The 12,915-nt window shown below is 49.1% G+C and overlaps 1 protein-coding gene and 1 long non-coding RNA gene across 4 annotated transcripts in view; one reads left to right on the plus strand and one right to left on the minus strand.

Moving 5' to 3' along the window:
- Window positions 1–7,139, minus strand: part of GSN (gelsolin) — a 50,286-nt gene extending 43,147 nt beyond the window's left edge. Inside the window, exons 1-2 of one of the 2 annotated variants that reach the window (XM_075905465.2) lie at window positions 6,983–7,079; window positions 4,611–4,662 (exon numbers count right to left, since the gene is read on the minus strand). In XM_075905465.2, the coding sequence (XP_075761580.2) occupies window positions 4,611–4,643 (33 nt within the window). In that variant the 5' untranslated portion in view covers window positions 4,644–4,662; window positions 6,983–7,079. Of the gene's footprint in view, window positions 1–4,610; window positions 4,663–6,982 lie in introns of both variants that reach the window. The other variant, XM_089772965.1, reaches the window with a different exon arrangement.
- Window positions 1–12,915, plus strand: part of LOC112545416 (uncharacterized) — a 32,390-nt gene that overhangs the window by 3,877 nt on the left and 15,598 nt on the right. For both annotated transcript variants that reach the window (XR_003088878.3, XR_003088876.3), the window contains exons 2-3: window positions 814–943; window positions 3,501–3,640. This is a non-coding gene — a long non-coding RNA (uncharacterized LOC112545416). The remainder of the gene's footprint in view (window positions 1–813; window positions 944–3,500; window positions 3,641–12,915) is intronic.

Consider the following 12,915-nt stretch of genomic DNA (forward strand, 5'->3'; position numbering starts at 1 on the left):
TCTTTTCTGCGGTGGACCACGTGGGAGGGGGAAGAAGTTATGCAGGCTGCATTTTAAGGTAACAGCATTCCTAGTGGGCATGCCGAGTAAGTTCCAAGGGGACGCTGCTCTGAGACCCGTCATGGAGGACGCAGACGTAACAAATATAGACCCCCCCTCTCTGACATCTTGACAAGGGTTGCAGAGTCTGTTTGGAAACAGCAAAATAGGCAAGGCTGTCTATCTGAACCATCCTTGACCTACCAAAACCTGGCATGAGGCATATGCTGTGTACCATTTGCATCCAAGAACTTCTCTTTTTTTAAATCTAGTCTCTGATATCCTTTCCAAATAGCACAGTACATCACACACAGTGCAAGTCCGTCCCTTGATGGAGAAGCCGAAGATCATTTTAAGTAGGGATGTAAATAACCATGAAAATAGTTAACCGGTTAAACAGACCAGTTTAATTATACCTGTCTGATGGTCCAGCAGGGCCAGATTTCCACCTGGCTGGCTGGGCCGTCTCGCTGGTCCAGCCGCACCCCGCGGTGTGTGGGGCGAGGATTTCAGGGCCGGAGTCTTGTCTGGCCACCAGGGCTGTTCTGATGCAGCCAGGGCGATGGTCCTGCTGAGGATACTCTGGCATGACAGGGCCAGGGTCTTGCGTGACAACCTGGGCCACCCCAGCAGCCGGGACTGGGGGCTTGAGACAGGAGCAGCCTGGCACTGTTGGTTGGTTACCCGGTAAGCATTCGGATAAGCCTAATGCATACCAGGTAACGGTTAACCTTTACATCTCTAATTTTAAGCTCTTTTTCTCTATCCCCTCAGCCTCCTAAAACTGTTTATACCTGTAAGTGTGGAGTGATAAACACACAAGACCGGGACTTTGTGGAGGAGAACAAGAGAAGACAAGGTGGCAGTGCGCAAAATAATTTTTTGCACAGAAAAGATAAATCAGGTATGTCTATGTATCCCTCCTGGTAAGACAAGTACAAGGGGAGAACAAACGACACTGAAAAGCAGTAAATTTACAAAGGATAAAGAGACATTTTAGGTAGGACATAACCATAGACATGTAGGGCTAGAAGAGACCTCACAAGGTCACCAAGCCCTGCCCCCATGCTGAGGCAGGTAAACCGAGACCATCTCTGACAGGTGTTTGTCTAACCTCATCTTAAAAACCTCCAGGGATGGGGACACTCTGATCTCCTGAGGTAACCTGTTCCAAAGATTAACTACCCTTGTAGTCAGAAAGCTTTTGTTTCTAATATCAAACCTAAATCTCTCTTGCTGCAAACTGAGCTGACTTACTTCTTGTCCTACGTTAGGTGGACATGAACAGCCCAACAAATCACTTTATATTATTTATATATTTTATACTATATGTTTATATGTTTGAAAATTGTGTCTCCCACCCCTTTCCATTCTTCTCTCCTCCAGACGGACTCAACTTGCCCAATTCTTTCAGCCTTTCCTCAGAGGTTTTGTTTGCCAAACTTTGTATCATTTGTTGCTCTTCTATGAACCCCTTTAATTTAGTCAGATCTGTCTTAAAGAGTGGTGCCCAAAGCTAGATGCACTATTCCAGTTGATGCTTGTGGAACTCACTGCCACTGGATATCACTGAATCAGGAGTTCAGAAAGATTCAAAATAGGATGAGAAATGTATACAGAAAATGAGAACATCCACAGTGTAGTTTCCCTAACTCTTCCTTTGGAGCATCTGATATTGCTAGTGTCAGACAACACTGAACTAGACAGTGGCAATTCCTGCATTTCTAAATGGGGATGTTAATTATATTTGTATAAACGTGTAACCATTTGAAATTTTAGCAGTTACACGTTTACACACAAGGGGGCAGGCGGGAGCCGGTGCTCACGGGGAGCTGGCTTAAAAGCCGGCTCTCTGCGAGCACTGGCTCCTTCCCACTCCCACCCCCATTGCCTCTGATAAAGAGGCAGCAGCATAGGGGGAAGCCGATACATGTGAGGAGCTGACTTGAAAGCTACTTACCATGTATACCAGCCTCCCTTCCCCTCACTGCCTGTGTCGGAGGGGGAGGGGGAGGTGGCTCCGCAGAAGCTGGCACACACAGCCCTGCCTCCCTCCCTCCCCCCCCCCCCGTGCTGCTGCCTCTGATACAGAGGCAGCAGGGAGGGGGGAGTTCATGTAGTCAATAGGATTAACCAGTAAGCCCAGGCTTATCTGTTAATCATGCAGTCGACTACACATTGTCAACCCGTTTTTAAATGCTGTACAAATGAACAAAAACTAGCTTGAAATGGCTGCTTTTTGCTGTCCAGCGTTACCCAGCGTCTTACAGAAGTTATTCGACAATTACATTAATAGTGATTTGGATCTGACTTGAATGAAGGACTCAAAGTTCCACTGGCTTCAATGCAATTTGCTAACTCTTGCCCCATTCCAAAAAAGCTGCTTCTTGAGGCAAGAGTAAAAATGGGGACATGCTGAAGTGCTAAGTGGCCCATCCCTGCCCGGCATGTTCCTCCAGCTGACAGCTCTTGATTAGCTGCCCTGATGTTCAAGCTCAGGCTGCAAACCAGAAAGATCAGATTTGCAGAGAATGAAAAAGCAAATCTAACCACCAAGTGCATGGCAGTTATTTTCAGAATGGCATGGTTCCCACCAAAAAGATCAGATCACTTTCCTGCACCACAAAAGAAACTGTTGTATTCAAATCCATATAAGGCAGCACTCAGAATGGGCTTTTTTTTTTTTTAATATATTAAAAACTGCTTTGTGCGTTATCAAAGGGCTCTTATCACACGGTTAGCACTTCTCCTTTTGCAGCTGTTGCATCCAACTTTGTGAAGTTGGCAGACACATTCACAATTTGTGAGCTGCCTGAAGTATTTGCTTATGAATCTATATAAAATATTTATGATGTCAGGATTTTGTAGTGGAAAGCGTTAGACTGGATTATAGGTGGAGCTGACAGCAACACTTCTGTACTATGAAAGTAGTTTGTAGCATGGTGTAAAGCAGTGGTCCCCAACGTGGTGCCCAAGGGCGTCATGGCGCCTGCTGGGGCATTTATGTGCGCCTGCCGAACCATCTGGGCTAGCCCTGCCCCCGGGCGCACAGCCCATGCACGGTGCTGGCCCCGGGCAGCCCCTACCCTGGGCTCATGGCACATGGGCAGCCCCTACCCTGGGCACGCGACACTTGCCAGTGCCAGCCCCAGGCGCGAGGCGCATGGGCGGCCCCGCCCCCAGGCGCACGGCACATGTGTGACCCCGCCACCGGGCGTGCGGCGCATGAGCGGCCCCGAAAGGTTGGGGACCACTGGTGTAAAGTACTGGGCTGGGTTCCCTAGGGAGGGGGGGTGGAATCTCCATCCCTAGCGGTGTTTAAGTCTCAGCTTGACAAAGCCCTGGCTGGGTTGATTTAGTTGGGTTGGTCCTGCCTCGGGCAGGGGGCTGGACTTGATGACTCCTGAGGTCTCTTCCAGCTCTATGGTTCTATGAAAATAAATGCAACCTCTCCCTTCTAGGAATTCGTCTATAGAAGACAACTGCCCATTACTGCAATCAGCTCACGCTGCCCCCACCTTCAGCTCAGCTGGTAGAGATGTGCGCTTTGGTAATGACAGTCCTGGGTTAAAACACGCATGATGACAAGGGTTGAGTTTAGGTAACATTAAGATTACAGTTGAAACAAACAGAACTCTCCCTAATTTCTGCCTTGCTGTTCTTTAGTCGTTTAAAAAGAGGAAAGTTTTGATTTCTGCTTCGGTTAGTCCCTCTTCCCTCCCCACATGTTGATTGGCATCATGGTGTGGGAAATAGCCACTCATTGTGCCAGGTTTGTTTGACAAGTTCAGCTTTATGACGGGCTAGTTTTTCAAAGACACAGGTGGCAGGTGGGTACCCACCTAGCTCCCAGTGCATTCAATGCAGTTGAATCCCTGAGAATCTCTAAGCACGGTGCTTTCTTGCAGGGCAGGGGCAGGGAGTGAGAGACTTCACGTGCTCCCCCACCCCAGGTCCTGACTGACCTGGGAGCAGCAGGGGATAACACGTGGAGTCTTCTCCCGCTGCCAGGGACACGGATACCTAGAGGGAACTGCCAGCTGTTCAGAACAGCTGGTGGTTCTCTTGGGGCGGGGGGGAGACTTAGTGTGATCCCCAGACAAATCAGGGTCTGTGGGAGTGGAAGCACAGAAGTGTCCTGGCCCCGCCCCTTTTGCCTGAGGCTCCGCCTCTTCTGGGGCGGCCTAAGGCCACTTGAACCATTTCTGATGTAGCCCCCAGTCAAAAATGATTGCCCACTCCTGTTATAGACTCGTTGCTTTGTAAAGCCGCTTGAGAAACCTAGAGGAGGAAAGATGGTACAAGCTCCCCCTTTTATCCTGAAGTAGGAATATCCTGAGCTGAGCCATGCCATCCCCCAGCAAAAGGAAGTTTGTTTGCCAATAAACTTGCATCATGCATAAAGCTGGCTATGGAGGATGGAAAGAACTGCAATTATCAGGTAGAGAAATAACAGACTCAGGAAAAAGAATGATGGTAGGATCCTTGTTAGCAAAGTTGGATTTTTTTTTTTTTTACATCCAAAAGCAAGTTAACATTCAAAGCAGTTTATTCAAAGAGGATCTACTTACTAATGAGGCCTCCTTGAAACAAGTCATCCCCATAACTTTATAAACACTCTTCCTAGGAAACATTTTAAATACATTTAAGTGTATACATCTTTGAAATTTCCATTCAAATAGTGTTTTCAAAACATATTTACTCCAGGCCGAAGACAAACACAAAGCTCCCAGTATTCCCGGCACTAATGTGAATAGACTTGTGCTATTTTTACCAGCATTTGGCATCTAGCCTAAATCAGTTGTAAAGCACTGGAAGATGATCCTTTGCCCGCTCATCTCCTCTGCAAATCCACCAATACAATCTTCGCAGATTTCTTATTATTAAGATTTGCAAGAATAGCAGGGGGGATGTTATGGAATAGAGGCTTCTGCAGGATTTCTATATCAGATTTCACCAGAGTAATTTTGGTTCTGAGCCACAAAAACAGGCATATTTCAATCTTTCTAAGTTTTGGGGGGAAACGTAAACAACACTGTCAGTGATTTTATGAGAATTTTAAAAAAAAGTCCTTGAAACACACAAACTGTTGTGTAAAGATGTCACAAAATATATGATGTGTTGCTAGTTTACTTATGTAATGACAAATCACACAGCAGGTGCCCTGTCACTAATCTCACCTGCCGCACATTACACAGCTGATTTTGAACATACATATTTTGTTCACGTCCGGGGACGTTTATCCTAAGCAATACATTCTCTTCACTCTTAGATGGTACGATTCTAAGGATAGAGCGCTTGTCTGCTCCACATACTGTACAGTGCTGTGCTCATTACAAAACAGGATTTCTACTTTGAATCAGTTTGCCTTCCAAAGTTAATAATTTCTTTTGAGATTTCTCCAATCTGTCTATACTGCACTCAACACCTTACTGTGCATTTGAAATCATCCCTGTGATCAGCCATTAATATCAATCAATTTGAACTGATACCAAAAGCTATTCCATCAGCTGTTCTGTATTACTATATTTTCTCAAAAGGAGACTATTCTGTTTGCATGTTTGTTTTCAAGGCACCAAAAAATAATCATAATCAAAAACCCTGCCCTGCTGCAGTCTTAGATTTCTATTTCCACTATGGTTTGCCATCCAAAACCATTTCAGTAATGCCCATTGATGTGGGTGTGTGCATATGCAAACAATGACTCACAGTGACCTTCCATCTTGTCTGCTAGAATTTACAACAATATAAAATTCACAGCAGCAGTTATTACCCTAGAGTGCTACATAATTACCAAAAAGAACACCCAGAATAGGCACCCAAAAAGCAGTCTGGTCCATTCTGCGGCTAAGACTGAAAACAAAACTTTAAACAAAATGTTATCTGTTAATATTTGTACCGCTGACTCTTATGTTTTGTGTCGCTGGGCTAAGGAAAGGTTTGTGGACTGGCTATGTAAAATATGTAAATATTCTTTCAATTCCAATGAGCCACTCAGTTTCAGTGTAAATGCAGCATCTAACTTTCACCATTAAGCCAAAAGGGGTGCGCCAAAAAACAAAGTTAGCTCTGCAGCCAGCACCATTAGTAACTTGCAGGGGGGGTTGATTTTTTTTTTTTAATGAGTTGTATTGCAGATTTTGAAATACTGTCAGCGCCTCAGGACGGAGAGTTTATTTAAATATCGACATACCCCGCCCTTCTGGGATTAGGAAGAAGCATTCACGATGCATCCGAAAAGAATCAAGGCTGGGTCCTGCAGGCAGCTGCGCACCTTCGCCTCCCCGGGCAGGCCGGGAGAGTGTAGGGCGCCCAGCTCCTGGCCAGGATGTGGTCCCGCCCGGTCACTACGATACCAGCCAGGGCGGGGCGGGCACCCGGGCACTATTTTAGGTGGGTTTGTGGACAGGGGATGAGCGGCAGCAGCAGCCTTCGCCCTCCCGTAGCTCCCTGCGGCGCATCTGCGGGGGGTCCCCCCTGCGCGCAACCCAGGGCGCACGGCGGGTCTCCCCTGCGCGCAACCCAGGGCGCACGGCGGGTCCCCCCTGCGCGCAACCCAGGGCGCACGGCGGCTCTTGGGGACCCCCCTCCAGGGCGCACACGGCCTCCCCGCACTTCGGGGCGCGGCTGCCTCCCGCTCCTGCCCTTCTGGGGGAGCTGCCGCGACTTCTGACCAAGGATCAGAACTCCGGGACCCCTCCTGACTCGCTGCGTCCCATTGGGCCCAGCAGTGGCGGGATCGGGGCCCTTATTCCCCAGACGGGACCGGAAGGCTCTTTACGCCCCCTCCCCTTTGTTCCCCAGCAGCTGGGGGGGGGGGGGAAGCGACACGCCCCCGCTGTGCCCGCCTGGATCAGGGCAGCTCCTGCGCCCGAGACGGGCTCCAGGCTGCAGCAGGGAGCGGCCGGGGGAGACGAGCCCGGGGCTAGCGCCTAGGACCTACCTGCAGCTGTTGCTTAAAGGCAGGAGACCCCTTGGCAAGCTACTGCAGCGCCCGGCTGGCTGGAGGAAGGCGGCGCAGGGGCTGGGCTGGGCTGGGGCGTGGGCCGGCGGTGGGAAGGGCCTTGCACATGGGCACGGAGCGATTCGCGGCTCTGTCCTCCACTGAGCAGCCGCAGGGGGAGGATCCTGGGGTGGGGCCGGGCCGGGGTGCAGGAGGGCGGGCGGGGTAGCAAGCGGGGAGGATGCAGAGGCGACAGGAGGAAGCCGGAGAGGTTAGGCGCAAAAGCCTCGGCGCAGCAGCGAGCGATGCTCTTGGTGGCTTTGTGGCCTGAGCTCCGGGGTCCCTGTTGTCGGGGCAAAAGGACACAAGCGAGCGACTGGATGAGAACGAGCTCAGAGCAGGCTCAGCTGCTGAGGATGAGCTGCAGTAGCCAGCAGGGCTAGTGGTCTGAGTGGAGACATGCGTGAGCTTCCTCTAGGCTCCTCGGGGTTCTTGGACCCAGGGCCTGGGGGGTGGTGGCCAGCTGACGGGGGGAGGGTTCCTGAAGTTATGGGGGACGGGGTTAAATGGCCAGCAAGCCAAGCCACTACCTGCCTTTCACACGCTCTTTCATGGGTCTGTAATTCTGGGGGAGAACAGCTGCGGACAAATTAGAAACAACTGAAACATGTTTTTACAGGTCCCAGATGCCATTAAAACCAGGGCTACACGTGGCACGAATCAGCCCGACAAAGGGGGGGGCAAAGAGGGGCAGTTGCCCCTGGGCTTAGCAATTCAAAGGCTGCTGCTGCCTTTAAATTGCTGCTGGAGCGCTGCACCAAGGGCTGGGGGGCATGCTGCACTCTGCGGGCTTGCTGAGCTAGATGGATCATTGGTCCGACCCGGTATCATGGGCGGCTGGGGCTGGGGGAGGGAGACCCCAGCCCTACCTACAGCCCTGCCCCCTTTGCTGAGGCTCCGCCCCCCACCACAGGGAGGGGAGGAGGAGGCGCAGCAGGCGCATGTCCCACCACAGGGAGGGGAAGAGCGCATGTATGCATCCTAGCATCCCCAGACCAGTGGGGAGGGAGGAGGCCGCATGACCTGAGTCTCCCTCCCCCAGGAGCAGCAGGGAAGGAGGAGGCCACATGGCTCCAGCCTTCCCAGCTCCAGAGCAACGGGAAGGGAGGTGGCAGCGTGGCTTGAGCCACCCCAGAGTGCAGGGAAGGCAGGCGCTGGGGGCAGCAACATTCTGCCCCCCGTATGCCTACAGCAGGTGTTCTGGGGGCGTAGTGTAGGCAGGACCAGGGTGGCAGTTTTGGAAAGCAAAACCTCCCCCCGCCTAAGCCACTGGACGCCCAGGCCCAGTATGGCTGTTTTTACATCAGTGGGAGAAGTCTATATTCCTGCTTTTCATGCTGCACCTGTTCTGTGCATTTAGGGAGGGTTTCATTCCACAGGCTTGTGTCTAACGCGAACGATTCACACCCACAGTCACTCGGCATTTCGAAAGCACCTGCAGAATGTGACTTTCATTCAGCGTCTCATGCAGAGGATCCAACAAAATCCGGAATGAATCTTTCTTTGCCAAATCTGAGCAAGCGTTAAAAAGAACGGTATAGAACTGCGAACACTAAGATGCATTACGCGATTAGCACAGGAAACCCACGAGATGAGATACGAGTCTGACAGCACACCTATGTCAGATGTGAAGAAGCTGACCACAGACACCAAAGAGCCTTGATCGTTTCAAGTAGCAGCCTGAGCCAGTTCAATTCAGCCCCAGCTGTTCTTCAAGGTTGACGCTTGAAACAATGTTGTCTGATAGATATTGCACATGAAATGAGACGCCTAGTTACCAGCTTTTCATTTTTTGGCTGGTAAAGTGTATCAGCCTTGGGATTTATTTGTGGCGGGTACGGAGGTGCAGGAGACATGGAAACCCTCCGACTTGGAACAATTCTCTGTATTTAGGGCCGGCCCTCAACATTTTGGCACTTGAGGCAGGGAGCCATGCACCCTTGCTTGGGCCAGCAGCAGACACAATTTTCTACACTCTGGGTTCTAGGGGTGCCACCCACACACAGTCTGGCACCGGAGGCAGCTGCCTCAGTTTGGCTCATGGTAAGGCCAGCCCTGTCTGTATTCCATGTCTTCTTCCCTACGTGCCGCTCCATGTGCAGAAGAGTCTCCAACGCGCCACATGCCGAGTCCTTTCTTCTCCTCAAACCCCTCTGCTTCCTTCCTCAGGCCTTCCTACGTTTCCTTCCTGACGGCATCTCCTGATGCTTCCTCTCTATCTTATCACATTCAAGCTGTTGGCCTAAATATTGTAGTTGCCCAAACATGAGGTCAGTGGGTTTGTGCACTGGTTCAGGGGTCTGCCCAATTCAGAGACTCTGAGGCTATGTCTAGACTGCAAGCCTCTTTCGAAAGATACTTTCGAAAGAGCCTCTTTCGAAAGAGAGCGTCTAGACTGCACACGGAATTTCGAAAAAGCAAGTCGCTTTTTCGAAAGAAAGCACCCAGTGAGTCTGGATGCTCTCTTTCTAAAAAGCCTGTTTGCTTTCAAGAACGCCTTCTTTTGAAAGAGCACTTTGGAAAGAAGGCGTTCTTCCTCGTGGAATTAGGTTTACCACCGTCGAAAGAAAAGCCGCGTTCTTTCGATTTAATTTCGAAAGAACGCGGCTGCAGTCTAGACGCAGGTGAAGATTTTTCGAAAAAAGGCTACTTTTTTCGAAAAAACCCCTGAGTCTGGACACAGCATCCGTTACAGACCTTCCACACAGGCAACCTTGTGGCAGCATTGCAGAGGCCAAGGAGTGAATGAATTGGGGGGGGGGGGTTGTTATCTGGCATCTCCAGTAAAGCTGTGTGGGTATGCGGGGGGGAGGGTACTAGATTGATAATTACAATTTAAGTAACTTCTCACCCAGGGAATGTGGTTCTTTTCTGCCACTTGTTTGTCTGTAGGTTGCATTATCATTTGCTTAGTATCTTATTACATATTCTTCTTTTACCTCCGTCTGCAGCTTACAAACTTTTGCATGGTTTCCTCCAATACGTTAGGTTTTACAAACATAAAACAGAGCTTAACAGCCCTCCTGATTGACACAGGACCTACCTCCTGTCTTAAGTGAGTGCTATCTTTCATATGATTAGCATCTGGAGATTATTGGCAGAAAAAAACCAAGTGGCTTCTACGTTCCCTTTTTCATATATTATATAAAATACCATGCAACAGCTGCAATGTAAAAGTTACACAATTCTGGCTTTTGGCTGTAAGCCTGAGAAATGTTGCCTCCCGATTTCTACACATATACACACTGTGCAACTGTATTGTAGCTCATCTCTGCTGCTGAATGAAAGAAAACATACACCTCACGTGTGAGAAACCAACTAGACACCCACTCCTTTTTTATCGGTGATGTTCGGTTGCTTGGGGGAGGGCAGCTGCAGTCTTAAAATGGAGCCGGTGTCTCTGTTCTAGGGTTTACATTTAGCTCTCCTGGCGTTCTAAATTCTCAGTACAATATTACATTAAAAGAATGTTAGGGTTGGGAGACCTACCAACAAATACAAAGGACACGGCAAACAACCAAGCTACACAAAGTAAGCTTAGATTGAGGTCAGTGCTGCTTTTGTGCCAGGGCTCAGCTCTGGCACCTCTAGGCTTGGCAGTTTGTAGCCCCTGCACCTCTGGGCTTGCTATATCAGTTATGAATGTTAAAAAAAACAACCTGCTTGAGCCCCAGTAACCAGGGGCAGATGAGAGTACCACGGGGCCCCGGGCAGCGAAATTTTGCGGGGCCCCTCCTTTGACACGGCACATGCGCCGTGGCGCCACGGCCCATGTGCAGGGCCTCGGGAAGCGCGGGGCCCGGGGCAGCCGCCCCGCTCGCCCTGCCCTAAATCTGCCGCTGCCAGTACCTCTTTCACTGCAAATGAAGCACCAATTGGGATGGTTCATTGTTGGTCTAGTTCCTGGAAATTCCATCCTGTTCTGACTCAGAGGCTACGTCTACACTGGCATGATTTTCCAAAAATGCTTTTAACGGAAAAGTTTTCCGTTAAAAGCATTTTCAGAAAAGCACGTCTAGATTGACAGGATGCTTTTCCGCAAAAGCACTTTTTGCAGAAAAGCATCCGTGGCCAATCTAGACGCGGTTTTCCGCAAAAAGCCCCGATTGCCATTTTCGCGATCGGGGCTTTTTGGCGGAAAACAGTACTGTGCTGTCTACACTGGCCCTTTTGCGCAAAAATCTTTCGGAAAAAGACTTTTGCCCGAAGGGGAGCATCATAGTATTTCCGGAAAAGCACTGATAATTTTACATGAGATCGTCAGTGCTTTTCCGGAAATTCAAGCTGCCAGTGTAGACAGCTGGCAAGTTTTTCCGCAAAATCAGGTGATTTTGCGGAAAAACTTGCCAGTCTAGACACAGCCAGATAGTTTTTATGGTGTTTGGGTTAGGCAGATACCTGGGCCTAGCCTACACTAGAGAGGAAGGTTGCCCCAAGATACGCAACTCCAGCTGCGTTAACTGCACAGCTGGAGTTGACATATCTTAAATCGCCATCCACACAGTAGAAGGTCAACAGGAGCAAATGTTCCCATTGGCTTCCTTACTCCTCGTGAGGAACAGGAGTACCGGTGCCAACGGTGGCACCCTCTTAAGTTTGATTTTGCACGTCCTCACTAAATCGAACCCCGGAAAATCGACCATGGCAGCGTCGATCTTCCCTGTAGAATAGACATGCTCCTGATGTCTCCTGCAGGCAGATATTAACTAGTATGAATGCAGTTATGTAAGGTGTTAAGCTATCTGTCATGTTACTAAAGCCTGAACCTTGCTCCACCTTAGTCTAGTACCTTACTCTAGCTCTAGAACAAACATTTCTAAATTGTTGACTACTATTATCTCTAGCTCATAAAATTACTTGTTTATTTGTTTTCCCAGGTCGTGAGCCAGATTGCTCTGGATGGCAGATATTTTATATCCCTCAATGTATCCCCATAGACCCACCTAAAAAGAATTTATGTCGGTGACATCTTCCTACCTCTGTTTAATCATTTTGAATTCTGTTTAACTTTCTCTTAGTGTGAAATTTGTTTTAATAGGTTTTTGTTGCATTTTGAGGTCAAGTAACTTTTAATCATTGGATCTATATGTACTAAAACCCTGTCTAGTAATTGAGTGATAACTTAGATTCACAGAGCTAGATAATCACATCACATCCTTCTGTAAATATGTTGTATAATGATGCCATAACAATTCTGAGTAACCTGCATGAGAAGCTGTATTGCACATGCATGCCATATGGTTATGTTGTATATACTGGATGGATGTTCTTTATACTTCTAGATCTCAGCCATGAGAGGGCCCTCCCCAAAGTATTACATTAACAGAATAGACTCATCCTGCAAAAATTATTGTTAATCTTTGATTTTTTGGTAAGCATTTTTGGGTGAAAATGTATTTTCACAAACAGGACTGCTGACAAGGGGGAGTAAAGGGGGCATAGCCCCGGGGCCTGGCGATTCAAAGGGCCCTAGGTTCCCAGCCACTGCTACCACAGCAACCTGAGCCCTTTAAATCACCGTTGTCACGTTTCAGGGGCTGCCTGGAAGGTGTGGGGACCAGCACAGTGTGCGGTGGGCAGCGCTAAGGCTGGCTGCCACGAGCCCCACCCCTTCTGCCTGAAGCTCCGCCCCTTCCATAAGCACAGAACCAGTCCCTCCCCATCTTGTCTACGAGCCTGGCAAGTCTGTCAGCCCCCCGTTCATAAAAAAACATTTTCTGTTCATGTAAATGAAGGTACAGCAGAAATAGCTCAACCCAGGCATAAAGTAGACAGATGCTTTACAATATTGACACACACACAGCTCTGAATGGCTCCTCAGATTGCAATTCCATGTATGATTCTAGTCCTTCATATGCCTATCAATGCAAGGC

The sequence above is a fragment of the Pelodiscus sinensis genome, chromosome 23 (genome assembly GCF_052426305.1).
Source record: "Pelodiscus sinensis isolate ZL-2025 chromosome 23, ASM5242630v1, whole genome shotgun sequence".
NCBI lineage: Eukaryota > Metazoa > Chordata > Testudines > Trionychidae > Pelodiscus > Pelodiscus sinensis.